Here is a 15,058-nt window from a genome sequence, read left to right as displayed (position 1 = left end):
CATGATGTTATGGGATGCAATTCATAGTTGATGTATAGGGATGATTCATCGAACCATTCATGCAATAGTGCTTTTCCTCAACCCAGCATTTTCCTACAAATGCAACTTTGATTTTGATGCAAGGTAATGGAAGGGATCCATACTTCACTTCGTAGAATGGTACCTAATCCCAAGATTTGCAGCACAATCAATCATGAGATAGAGAGGTATCAGGTTGGTACTACATTATTTGGCTTCGATGATGCTATTTATGAAAGGACCACCTTGATTCCACGTAGGCAACAAGTCATTAATCATTAGAATTTACTAATTTAGAACTCTAGATTTTAAATTCAATTGTTTTATTTGAAAGTTTACTTATGTTTTAACTTTTCTTTATTTTGTTGTAGATGTTTGGTTACAAAGATATGGTGTAAGGGCACCAAATTTACAAAAAATTATCCATTAGAATCCTCAATCAAACTTGTAGAGCTTTAGGGTGTGAGCACAATTGGAGTGCATTTGAGACAATACACTCAATGAAGCGCAATAGGTTATAACTTTGAACTTCAATTGAGCAATTACATTTATTGTAATTTATGACCCTCAAGAGTCAAGACTCATTAATTTTTTTATGACACTCCTACAGGTTGTCGTTCGAGTTCTCATACCTTCATTACTTGGTGTATGTCCATTTCAATCTCTGACTATGGATGAATCAACTGGAGAGAACACCAGGAGTGCATGCCATTTCCTTGGACAATATTGATGTATCATCTAAGTGGAGGGTGGTGTATGTTGTTCCCGTCATGGAAGAGTCACCTGCATGGTTGGAGGAGGAACCAATCATAGTACAACAACAGGGGCAGCGAGAGGAGGAGGAGGAGGAGCAATAGCAACACCAGCAACGAGAATGTGTCAGCATCATGACCACCTTCTACAGATATAAGAGACCACAATTTTATACCTATCAGTCATAAACTGACATTTGGTACAGGGCCAAGGCCTTCTATTGTTAGGGGTGGGCCTGGAAAAGAGCCCATCATCTTTTCCCGTAAAAGCAAGGAAGGGCATTGATCTCAGACAGCTAGCTAGTAGTTTTGTTTCTTTTGCCATTGTACATACAACTCATGATGATGAGATATATTTATATATGTGATGTTATTTTCTATTAGCTCTCCACATTTGAGTACTTGATTGTGTGAAAATTGTATTATGGTTAATTAGGTTATTATTCTCCTATCTTTTAGATTATTTGTCCCAGCAAATTAATTTACTGCAAATATCAAATAAAAACACAACTACAAATTTCACCAAATAATAAACCACAGGAACTGAGAAAACATCACACATAAAATCCACACCAATATTTTTGGATAAATTGTCCCTAGAAAAACCCCAAAGTGGGGAAAACTAGTTGTGAAAATGAGGGTTTTATTAATCTTCAGCAAATTTGTCATTGAAATAATAGATAAATTGCTTGTCGTAAATTAGCAAAGCACCGGTAAATTATTTCCAGCACTTTTGCAAGCAACTTTGACCTCCTGGAAGCTATTTGGCCCCTCTTAAGTCAATTCAGCCCTCCTATACAACCCAGAATCGACCCACACGTGTGGCTTAAAGAATCCATCGGCAAATCGCACTCCCTGAGCAAATAATTCGACCTCCACTAGAAAGTTGATCTCTCTAGCAAACTTGTCTTTTATCCTACGATCACTAGTAAATTTGCTCTTCCTCCAACAACTCAGCCTCTCTCTTTCAAATCAGCCTCTCTTTGTCAAATCACACCAACTGGAGAAGTTCGACCTCTGCAAAATAATTCAATCTCTCTCTAGCATTGAGAAATTGGAAATCATTGTGAAGAAATTCTCTCTGCCATATCGATCTCAATCATTATTGAACCCTATTGTTGGTGTCTTCCATGCTATCATTGTGCCCTTGCTCACTCGAATTGTTTCTCCAAGAGCCCCATCAATTTCTTCTTATAATCTCTCGTTGATGAAACAACAACCACGATCTAATCACAATCAATGGCTAAGACCATCTTGACTTGTCTCAATTAACACTGATTAGTTAACCCATTTCCCTAAGTTAAACTTAGGAAAATAAATAAAAATTGGTTAATAAATCTATTTAAGACATTATCCCTTCATAAAATGAAGTGGGGTTAGAGATAATTAATCCAATTGTGTTTTGAGCCTAATGGAAACAACTTGAGACTAGAACTCTTATCTAAGCTACACAAACTAACAAATTGGACAATTATCAAGGTTTGGCATTATCTAGTATTGACTTTGATGTCCGAGTCTTATTTGGCATCGACTACATCATATATATCAGTCCTTTCTTCATATTTATGTGCCAATGTGTTTATTTAATATTGTTGTTACTTTATATTTTAAAAATCTAAAAAAATGAATATATTTTGCATTTTTAATGTTTGTCACAATTTTTCAATTTTTGTCGATTTTTTTGCCAATTTTTCCAAAGCAATGTTTACAAACCCTCGTCGATTTTTTTGCCAATGCCGATTTTTTCAACGCTAGAGAAATAGATGGAGTGTTAAAGGGAAGTGTACCATAAGCCATGCAAGCTCCATCTCCCAACTTTGAGTATCCTCAAAGGATAAGCAATAAAACCCTCTAGGTGGATGTCCTCCTCATTATGGGAAAGAGATCAATAGATGCCCCAAAAGGTGGAGCACTCAAGAAAAATGTGCTCCAAATCATCCAAAATCAAGCTCCAAGATGCAACAAACCCTCCAATTAGCACATACGGCTCCAACGCGTAACAACCATCCACATAGAAAAAAAAGGTAATGAGGAAGATCCAAATAGTTTTGATAGCATTAATTAAGTCAAAAAAGAGGAATTCATTTGCAATATTTAGGGGAAGTCATTTGTTGTATCCAGTGAACAAATTAAAGGTATAAAAGGGAAAAGTGTAGATTCAAATTAGCCTACAAAAATCTACGATTCAATGCCTTCTTAAAAAGAAATAAAAAAAGTTAGCTAAGGAAAGGGACCTATTGTCGCACGGATTGTATAGGCACCATGACAATGTTCAAGATGAGGGTTGTCACTCTAATCCCCGTCCACTTTGTTCTAGCTGTCTCCCAACAGCAAGCTATGGGGGGTAGTCCCTATGGAATGATATGAAGGAAAACAAGTTGGGAACCAACTTGTTTGGGAGACACGGATGAGGGCCTAGCCAATTGGTTAAATTTGAGCAAGATTATTGATTTAAATAGATTTTAAAATATGGGACCAATGCCTTAATGGAGTCACAAATTATTGCTTATAATAAAATGGAACCAAATCACCGGACGAACACCCACTGCTTAAGACGATTGACCAACCTGAATGATATGCAAACCTATGACCTATGTGTGATGCAGAGATCTTGGTTATTTTTAGTTAAATGCCTAATCTAGATGTAACCTTCCCTTAACTATTTTGAAGTTGGGCTCCAAGGTAGGTTGTGGGAAGGAGGACAACAGGAAGAAGGCTAGGACCTGATTAACGATACCTTTTGTTGTGCTCCTATCACCCGATGCCTCTGGCGCTACAGAGACTGTGGCTCTGACGATTGCAAGGTCACCATGTTAACCACCGAAGAGTTGTCGAGGCCCCTCAAGCTAAGTGAGAAGGGTTGTCCTATGTTTCTATCAACCTAGCTTATGTTAGGAGGTAAATTATTAAAGCATCTAAATCTAGTATGCTTATGGGTGAGATTATCTTGATTTTAAGATTTCTTAAGTTACTTAAGTACTTATGTGAAATTTATCTTAATTCAAGAATACTTAACAATGTTCTGATACAATCTTAAACAAGATGAGTGCTAAGAAATACAAGTGTAAATTTCAAGTAACCGACTTATCCACCAATGACTATTAACACAAAATATTATGTCAATCAACAAAATCAATGTCAGATTATGAGTGCAAAAATGAGATAAGCCAATTTCAGATCTATGACAATTTATATCAGCTGTAAAAATTCAGAAAATTCAGACTTTATCAATGTTATAACAAGAATGAGAAAACCACTTTAAATCATGAAATTTCCCTTACAAATAAAAATTCTTTTTGACCAGCAAATGTAAATTAACTTGTTTAGCGCACTTTATGATGATGTATTCAGTGATATTTCAGATCTGATTCTTTAGTTTATAGCAGTAAACAACCACAGATCAGCGAGCTAAAGATGCCAAAAATAGATGGTCAATATGCCCAAAAATAGTAAAAATGCACTAGAACTCAAAATTTCAAATTTTAGGGCTTTTAAGAAGTGTGACTCAGCAAATTTCAGAACTAATATGTTTATTACAGCAGTGAAACAATGACAAATCAGCAAGCTAGAAATATTAGAGATAATGCCCAAAATGCCTAAAAATAGTAAAAACTTGCTGGAAACTGAAAATTCAAGTTTTTTTATCCTTATTAAGTATATTTTTCAGAACTATTTGAGACCTGAATGCAGTAAATTCCAACAAGCTAAAAAGTTAGATCTAGTTCAAATTAGAGATGCCCAAGTGGCCAAAGCTTGTGAAATTTTAGATTTTACAATTCTAATTAATTTTGACCATTTAAAATGTGATTTTAGGACTTAGCTATTAATGATTTGACTATTGTAATAAACCTTAAGCAAAACAAGGGTTTAGAGGTCAAACCCTGGGCCTAAGGCCTTGAAGATCCCATGGCTGAAATTCGTTGAAATTTTGGGATCATGTCGCCACTTGAAAAATACGAAATTTGAGACCTTAAGCCTGCAATACTGCCAAGTATTTAGCCTTAAAACTTCAAACTAGAGTTTCAGGTCAATTTAGGGCAGAAGAGGCCAAGGAAAGGAGAACAAGGCCAAGGGAGACGAATTTGCAAGGATAAAAGGCCTAGGATGCTAGATCAGGTTCCAAAGATGAAGAATAAGGCCTCAAAGAGGCAACACTATGCCCAATGAGGCTAGCGTTGGGGGTATGGAGGGCTTAGAGGCCTAGGAAGAGCCCTATTGCCTATGGCCTGTGGCCTAAAGGCCAAGGAAAGGGAGCCGCAAGCCCTTGGAGGGTTGCAGCCTAGGGAAAGAGGGAGAGGAGGCCAAGAAGGAAGGCCGACGGAGGAAGGCCGAGAGAGGGGAGGCCTAGAGTAGGAGAGGAGGTGGAAAGGCCTACAGCAGGCCTAATATGGCAAAAGAGGAGGCCGCAAGCCCTTTTTGGCCTACGATTAGGGTAAAGAAGGGAAGTTGCAGCCCCTAAGGGTCACGGCTAGCCCTAGCAGGGCTAGAAACCAAGTCGCTAGAGGGAGAAAGGCTAATGTTAAGGCCTAGGAAGGAAAAATTAGGCTTAGAAGCTCTGAAAAGTTTGAAACCCTTGATCCAAAACAATTTATGATTTAGCTCTTTGATTTTCTGAAAATTCTTCAATGGAAACCCTACAAAAAAAATTCAAGAGACCAGATCTTACCCTCAAGGGCCTAGATCTAGCTCTTCTTCCACTTGACTCCTTAATCTATCCTACAAAAATAAAATTTACAACACCCAAACCCCCAATATATACAAAATGAATCTAAAAACCCCAACCCAAGTTAGAAAAATAATTTACAATTTAATTCACAAAATATATATGGATTTTTAAAATAGATTTTAAGAAAACAATTTTTATGATATTTTTTCCTTGAAAGAATGGCTAAAACGCTTCAAAAAAAATTAATGCACACTATAGCCCAAGCAATGATTCAATGCACCAGAATAAAAACTAGAGATCCAAACAAAGTAACCCTTACCCACAGTCTGTGAACTTGGAGACCAAGGATTGAGTACCTGCAAACACTATGCATTATCTCCAAATAATAATATAAAGGACCACATAGGAAGCTCGTGGTCAATACATACCACAGATCAACGAACAAGAACACCTCGAGTTGCACCCCAAAGTCTTTTATTATAGTAGAAACAATAGTTCCCAGCGAGACAATAGTTTACAAAATGCTTCAGCAGCAATTCTAGCCAAAGATCAAGATGACTAGAGACTCAACTAACTCTCTAATTTACAGGTAAATCCTCCAAATTGAAAAGTAACGGCTAATTTCTTTGATCCTTGTCAAAATAATATTGGTCGTTAGTATGCACTTCAATATCTTTTAATCTTGGCCCTTGATTTTTTATTTTGAGGAATTTTCAAATTTATCATTTTATTTAGCTCAAAATTAATTATTTTGAGCTAATTTCCTCAAAATTTTGACTTTGAATTAACCACCATGGTCCAAGGGTCAAAATTTTCTTGAAATATACAATATTCCCTTGGTGGAGGACCTTTAAAAATTGACTCTTTTAAGACCCACGAATTTTTCCATTTGGAGAATTTATTTTCCTAAGACAATTTAATTTGACTCTAATTAATCAATTTTCTGGCTTAGGATTTAATTTTATTTAACCAAAAAAAATAACTAATTTACACATGAGGGGTTTTAATTATTTTTCCAACCCACTAATACATATGATTTTTCATTTGCAAGACTCAAAGAGGGAACACACATTTGGTTTAGACCCTCAAGACACATAACCCATTTACGACACAATATGATCTAGTAAACCAAATGATTTGTAATAAAATAATTTAGCCAATCTGCTTAAATTATTCCCAAACCAATTTTACATCAGCCTCAACTAAAAACACTAGGGCTCACCTGATAATTCGACAACAAATTCCAACCTAGCTTTGGGGTTTAAGTTGGAGGGAAAAACTCTTTTGATTCGCTATGTCGAAAAACACAGGTAATTAGCGAGGTTAAAAAACCTCCTAGGATGGAATTCGTCATCAAATTATAGGATTACATAGATTGTTACATACACTCAAGGTTTAGTAAGATCATTTACAATATATCACTTACAGAATGGGATGACCATGACACACGGACTATTGATATGTGATCTGATCCTTGCTAAAAAAGTTGGTACTTCCACTTCCTTGGAACTTTGACAATTTGAGTGCAACAGGACCTAATCACATACAAAGAAGAAATCGAATTGAATCAGACAAGCCTCGACCTGTAAGATAGGTTCCTCAAAGATTTCAAATGAATAGGCAATCTGCTACAATAGATGGAAGCCAACAACAATTTCAATTAGGGTTATCTCGAGTGGTTGGGCATAATGGTTGTTATCTTTCCCAACCAAGTTCAAATCCTTGCTAGTGACATGATGAGCTATAGTGCCTTGATAAATATTGTTGTAATGACTTCGCGGCTATGAATATTGTCGTATTAGCTTCGAACCTTGTGAACTATTGAGTATACCTGTGGATTGGCCTAGCACCAGCAACATCACTCTAGCCCTCGGGCTACGAGAGAGGCTTATTTCTTTCCTTGGAATTTTAAAATAAAAGAGATGGAAGCCACCAAAGGTTTCCCTATTCGAAATTCCTTCTACCTCCCATTGCACTAGCGAAAATTCCATCACAAAAGGAGAAATTCAAGAATTTTTAAAATCAAGAAGAAATGAATGAAGACTATCCAACAATATTCCAAGCAATAGATCAAGGTAGGAGGAATGGTGTCCATGCTCTTTTGCACATTACACTGGTTATAAATGATTTACTCTTGTTAGAGAGTGGTCAAAGCAAAAACTACAACCTTTGTTGAATTTTAAACCAATCAATTCATATATATATATATATATACAATCCTTTTGTGACCTTTGGTTTTAACTTACAAGGTCTGATGTCTCTTCCTATTCTAACTCTACAAATATCTCTTATTTACATACAAGATATTTACAATTCAACATATTCCCATAGATTAGGTGTCTATCCAAAGGAGTATTCATCAATCCACATGAAGAGATGGACAGCTACCAATGTCTAAATGTGCTCTTTGAATCTAGCGGTTTTTGGGGTGACCACAAACCAGATGCCTAGCAAAAGTTGATGTCTTCTACTAGATGATGGTTTAAAGATAACCATAAACTAATATCTACTAGAAGCCTTAAGTCTGTACATTTCTGCCACATTGGTCATAGTCAAAATTAGATTCATTTCCTCTTTTATTGCCGCCACTAGAAGAGTCATTTGTTTGATTCTTCCATTTTTGAGTCAGGCACACAATTTATCTAGTGCACTAAGTTGTGTTCTTCCTTCCAAAACCTTCATCACATTCTACAACTTTCTCTAGTAAAATCTCAAATAAGGAGGACTTCATTTGGCCACTAGCTTGTCAAGATTCAATATAGTACGTGTATGTAGGGTAGAGAGATTTCATGAATGTTTTGAGAGACATGTCTATCTTCACTCCAGTTGTATCAAATGTCATGCATCATGGCTTTGATCTCAATGGCTAAACTCATGGGATCATCATCCTTCAACTCTAGGCTGAAGAGCTTCACCAGCAATTCTACAAGTTCCAATTTTGAGTGAGTCATACAAGTCCTTTAACTTCTATAAAGCTCCATATGAATCATAAACATGAACAATATGGTGGTTCACCTCTTCACTTACTATCAAAGAAATCACAATATATGCTTTCGTGTCTTTCTTCTTCCAACTGGCAAGCTCCTTAGATGATATAGGCTTTGTAAGTCCACTAGGCTTTTGTTGTGCTTCTCCATTGGCCTCTTCTCCAATGTCTCCTTCACAGATCCCACACCATAAATCATTACAAATCAGCATTTTTTTTATATTTCTTAACCATTCTGAGTAGTTTTCTTTGCAACCTGACACCACACCAACAATAGAGATCAGAGTATGCATCTTCACCAACAAGTGTCTTGTTTGGATGTAGAAGTCAATCAAACCCCCATACCTCTAGTACAAATGGTAATGGTAATTGTTGCATACAAACAGGTTGGTCAAAATTAAAACCAAACAAAGATGCTAATCACCAAACAAGTAGTGGAAATAAAATTCCCACACATTATGCCAATATGTACTAATGAAATGTAGTGCAAAGACCAAAATGCGAAGTGATCCCAAATTACAGAAGAGATGAGGGCCTAAATGTGAGAGTTGTGAAGGGGAGTTAACATGCCTACAAGTCGAAAATACAAGAAGAAATACACTTCCATGTTGGCATGATATTGCCACAGACTTATCCATGAAACAAAATCCAACACAAAATCCTTTGCAAACTCCTTCAACATTTGATATCAATGTTTCACAAATGACCCCAAACATATACTCTCCATGTTTTTGCCTAACCACAACTAGCCACTTTACAATCAACAAACGGAGATTTGAACAATGAGCGCTAAAATTATAGAATTGCACAAAAATCAAACCATAGGAGAAGAAACCGAGGGCGAGGTGGTTGTGGGGAGAATCGATGCTACAATGGATGCAAGATAAGTGTTGAGAATGGTAATCGATCCCAATGTTAAGCAAGTGGGCTTCACAACACCAGGATTCACAATACACAAAGAAAGATATCTCAATAGAGGTGATGCTTGAGAGGAAAGAGAGAGTGTGTTTCAACAGGAGAAGATCCTACAATAGTGTTGCTAGGGTTTCTGACGACTAGACAGAGAAACAACTGCAAAAGATGGAGAAACACAAATCTCAGTGGTTAGGCATATGCAAGTAATATGACAAAGTGTAATGCTCTAAATAATTTAATAAAATATTTACTCTAAATAGAGTATGAAACATGCTTTAAAATTTAACCATAATTCATAATATCCGAATTTATCAATTTGATGTTGAGTACCTACCTAGGTTTCTGTGGTTGAAGACGCTTCAGATTAGCTTCCGCTCCCGCTCCCGTACCAAAAGTCCAAAACCTCCCTGCCAAACTGGGCACAACCTCGATACCCGGCTCCAAAATACTTCAAATTTGAGGTACTCTAGCCCCCGTGCCCAAAACTTCAAGAACAATTGAGCTTAGAATGCCTTCTGTCAGTAACAATATGATAATTTCCTATTGCCTCCTCTCTATAAATTTCCCAAAATTTCTCTTCTGTCTCCCTTTCTATTAGAATTTTTCGTCCCTTCTCTACAATACCTTACCTCCTCTTATACTGGGGAGGTTACTCCACCGCTTCAAATTGGATAACTTCATAACTGTATGGAAACAGTCGCTGACTCAAATAAAATTACTTCCCCTCATATGTCCCTTTTATTATGTTACGTTGCTTTTTGCATATTTTAAGTTATCTTTTTATAATATTATGGCTCTAATTTAAATCATACTTTAATACATAGGTATACTTTCTCTATATGTTAATTTCTTTTCATTTCAAATATAGTTTCTTTTGTTAGAATATTGATATATATGTAATAATTCTTTTGTATTTAGTTTAATACAATGCATTTATTTTTAATTTTATATAATAGAATTAGTACCCCACTACGTTTTTTATAAGTTAGGTATTTATTTCACTAGTTATTTCGTTACCCTTAATATAGACACATTTTAATGATATTAACCAATCTGTATACTAGTACAGTACAGGCAATGCATGCATATGTAGCTATCATATGCATGCCTCGCATGCATGCTAATATCCCTATGCTTCCTTTAATTCGAGATGGGTTGTTACACAGAGAAACAATCTAGAATGAAGGTAGTTACACCAGCTCTAGTACAATTGTTGGATATTAGTAGGGGTGAAATTGCAACTATCATTGATTTTCCAATAATCCAAGCATTCATATATATATATATATATATATATATATATATAATGATTTCATGACCTTTGGTTTCAACATCGAAGGTTTGATTGTCTCTTCCTATTCTAACTCTTCAAATATCTCTTATTTACAATTTATAAAATCTCTTAGTATTAAGTGTCTAACAACCCCATCACAATTGTATGTTAGATTTAGGAGCTTCAACAAATGTGATCACTTTAAAGGTCATGAACTAGCTTGGTCTTAAAACTAATCATCCAGACATAAATGTATGCACTATAGACTCCAAAGAGATAAAAGAATGTGGTTTGATTAAAGATATTCATGTTAAGTAAGTCACATACCCAAATATTTCATTGTTAATGGACATAGTAGTCATTAATGTCCCTAACACATGGGGTATGCTCCTATAGAAAAAATCGGTCGCAAACCTTAGAAATAGTCTTTATATTGACTTATCATACGCCACCATACCCACATGTGAAGGTACCGATGTCGCATTATATAAGGAGCCACCTTTTAAGGTATCAAGTTGAAGATCCAAATGATCCAATGGATAAGTTAATTTGCAAAGAAGAAGATCTAGGAAGTTATGTTGTCTTGGCTCATTCTATAGGCCTCGTAGCTAAATAAGCATGTACAGATCACTGTAAGATTGCTTGGAAGATGCACTTTGATGGATCTATATCTCGAATAGGCACTAGTGCTAGAGTTGTTTCCACATCTCCTGAGGGTGATACTAAGATTTTAACAAAAGGATGGAGTACGATTGCATAAACAATGCTGCAAAATATAAGTGTAATTATGCTTAGGTATTGAACTCGCAAGAGACATTGGTATCAAAATAATGAAGGCTACAAGTGATTGAAACCTTGTAGTAAAGCAAGTTAAAGGTCAGTTTGCTCTAAAAATGAAAGATTGAAGAGATATAGGCTTGCGGTATGGGATTCAATAGAGTTATTTGATGGATATACTATTGATGTGTTCCCAAGGGAACAAAGCATGAAAGCAAATATATTAGCAGCAGCAACTTCCTATCTTCAACCTTGTGAAGAATTTATTTATGGGATTGTAAGATTGAGATACTATGCATACTCTCCATTCTAGATAATTATGAGCATGGACAAATTTTCCATGATGTAGGTGATAAGGTTATTAAATAGTCTGCCCTCGAGGGTGTCGATTACTTGGAAAAGCATGTAATTGGTTTGATCCCCTCGATTAGCCTATGTCCACATTCGGGGCAGCATGGTGCACCCAGTGGTTATAGTGGTAATGGACAGAATCAACGTTGTTTCAAGCGAGTAGGAGACCACCCCAGTTGCCAATTCCACTAGTCACCCAAAAAAAAGTTGAAAATAAAATCCTAAATAGTTTGTGTGAGTTCTCACACAATCAAATCAATTGGCAAGGTGAAAAAGAGGATCTTGAGGTTGTAGAATTTATGGATGAAAAGTTTCCAAAGGGTGTTCTCCCTTTTGAGAAAATATTTGACAAGCATGATATGTACAAGTAGAAAAGGGAAGTAAGCTCGCTGAAAGATGCTAGTGAAAGAATTGTTGTATGAGTGGAAACTCCACAACTCATCCGGGTTGAAAAGAATACTTCAACATATGAGAGTAGGGAAAAAGAGAATTTCATTAGGAAGTATAAGTCCATAGGAATGTATTCTCCTAGCCGTATGATGACCTCAAGGTGTATAAACTTTAAAGCAGACACAATTCAACATAACATCCCATAAAAAAGGATGCAAATCCACTCAAACAAAAGTAAAGACATATCAATCCCAGATTGGCCCTCTTATTCAAAAGGAACTTCAGAAGATGTTAACTGCTCAAACCACAGCACCTACAAGGAAATCATCTCAGGTAGCGAATGTGGTGGTAGTAAGAGGGAAGAATGGTGAAATAAGATCGTCTACAAATATGTCCAGAAGCAAACAGTTGGTTAGATGAATACAGGTGTGCCTCTGTACCTAGAATGAATGTTGTTTATGGCACCCCTATCCTATTTTTATCAAGAAATGTAAAAATAAATTAATCAGATAGTATAGAGCCATAGTAATGAACATACCATCACAATATCGCCTGGATCTACCTGCCAATAATGTACCAAACGGGAAAGTTAATCATTTTATTCATTACTCGGCATTCTGAAACCACTATGCAATATGTTTCCACCATATTACATGATATCTTTCAGGATATTATATACAAAGCATACAAAATATTAACAAAAGGTCAATAGCCGTACTCTTGGTCAAGCACATCCCCATAATTGTATGTAAATAGACATCCAATTTGATATTACATTGCATTTATGATTTCAGAAGCAAAGAAGACATTTTATGATAACACATTGACAAACTATCAATCAAGTAAAAAATCAGAATATGAATATACAGAAACCTAGATAATAAAGTGCGTGGATACAGAAACTTTTGCCAGAAATAACAGAATACCCATTCACTTCACAGAATACCAAAAGAAGATAATAAATAAGAAATTTAGTCATCCTTTCCTACTCTTGCCTTTTGAAAATCTGTTCAATGAGTAGTACAGTATAGAAGTCTTGCAATATGCAAAATTGAAACTACATAACAGGTTACAGCACAGATACTATTTTTATATTTTCCTTCTATTACTAGTTTTCAACTAGATACCTCATCAAGCATTACAAAATATGCATCCAAGAAATTTGACATTATATGTGTACTGTTTGCCGAAATAAATGAGGAACTTCTTGCAGGTAAAACACAAAAGAAAATTTAAGAATAATAATTATCGTAGGAATGTGGCCATTCCTCTTATTGGCACAACATCATATGGAGATGCCAACTACATAGAGTCAGATATTCTGCCTCTTCATGAGAATTAAGTGTTTGACAGTTAGCCTCCTCGTAGGCTGAGTTCATCCACATTTCTAGATAGACGACTGAAAAGCTCTGTATGGCTTCACTTTCCAATCAAAAGCAGCCATCTCAAAAATCCAGAAGGAGGATGCTCCTAGGGACATTTCTTTTCTTAATGACTCCACGCTCTCATCTTGCATTGCTAAAACAACTTATAATTTTCACCTTCTTCACTTAATCTGTATGAGGATTTATTTTTGCTCTGTGATAATAATATGCATTTTATACTAGTGCTTTACAGTCTTTCTACATTATGGTGTGAAGTTAGGCAGTCCCAGTGTTGCGGGGGAGCGCCCCCCCCCCCCCCCCTCGCTCCCGCTCCCGATCCGCGCTCCGGGCGGGAGCGGGTCGGGAGCGCGCTCCCGAAATCGCTCCCGATTTCGGGAGCGCGCTCCCTAAAAAAAATTTCGCTCCCTGCCTTTTCGGGAGCGTTTTCGGGAGCGTTTTGCCTTTTTTGCATTTTTTTTTTTTGTAGTAATGTTCGAAATGCAATTTTTTTTGAAAGAAACAAATAGTTTTTGAGTGGGGCAACTTAATGATCAAGTCTAGGCCCTAGTATTGATATGCTATTCATGGTAATGTTAAATTCTTAAAGTAAAAGTGACATTTTCTTTAATTTTCATTTTCATCCTTTTACTTAAATTTTTAACATTACCATGAAATGACTCAGGATGTTTGAGAGTGGTTTCGTCCTCATTGGATTTCATATGGAGAAAGTAGAATTTTAGATTTCATTCAAAATCCAGCAGACTTATCAGTTTTTCAGGATTTCAGGATTGGGGGATTGCAATGTTTCCATTGAATTTTGTCATGTATTAGGGTATGGAACTCATATTTAATCAAGAGTACCAATCCCTCTATGTACCTTGATGTTAGTGACATTGGTTGTCGAACTCCTCTATCATGACCCTTCTAAAAATGTACGCATCACTCAAACAAAATCTTGACTTGACATGCTATGCTTTTTCTATCTTATGTTAATGCTTAGAGGGTGATATTAATGACAAAGATCCCTATACAGATACAAAGGTAATGACAAAGATACCTCTGGATATTAATGCTTGGAGGGTGATATTAATGACAAAGATCCTGATTTTGCAACAAGACTAAAAAATTAGACATTTCTCGTGGTGGCAAGAGGCCCAAGCATAAGAAATAGATAATAGATTTACTTCTCTTCTCTAGTTTCTAGTAGCTTTTATAACTATTGACTCTTTCATATTTATTATGATATTTTTTTAAACAATATATGAATATTTAAGTTTGAAGTTGGCAATTATAACTCATTAGTAATGAATTATGAATATGATGCTTCATGAAAGTTGAAAGTTGTTTCATTTCGTTTCATTTTATAACATTTCATTTCATGTTAGATATTATTTGTTGTAATGGTTACACTTAGCTTACAAGTACAACTTTGGTGATCAATGATGATAAATGTTATATATTGAATTTTGAAAGCTTGAAACTTTAAGATTGATGAATCATGAGACTCAATATGTTGTATGTTACTATGTTACTAACTTGCGGACGTGGTTGATGAAGATTATAACT

The 15,058-nt window shown here is 35.8% G+C and overlaps 1 protein-coding gene across 3 annotated transcripts in view; it reads right to left on the bottom strand.

Annotated features, from left to right (window-relative positions):
* The window catches only part of LOC149153417 (defective in cullin neddylation protein), a 268,362-nt gene that overhangs the window by 103,537 nt on the left and 149,767 nt on the right, over positions 1-15,058 (bottom strand). For 2 of the 3 annotated variants that reach the window (XM_089439788.1, XM_089439787.1), the window contains exon 5: positions 12,667-12,690. The exons of the other annotated variant lie outside the window; for it this stretch is intronic. In XM_089439788.1, the coding sequence (XP_089295914.1) occupies positions 12,667-12,690 (24 nt within the window). The remainder of the gene's footprint in view (positions 1-12,666; positions 12,691-15,058) is intronic. 3 annotated transcript variants of the gene reach the window in all.

Source organism: Pinus tabuliformis, chromosome 9, assembly GCF_031772625.1.
Source record: "Pinus tabuliformis cultivar Carrire ecotype Pingquan chromosome 9, CPIR1, whole genome shotgun sequence".
In the NCBI taxonomy this organism is placed as follows: Eukaryota; Viridiplantae; Streptophyta; class Pinopsida; order Pinales; family Pinaceae; genus Pinus; species Pinus tabuliformis.
This window is presented reverse-complemented; position numbering and strand designations above follow the sequence as displayed.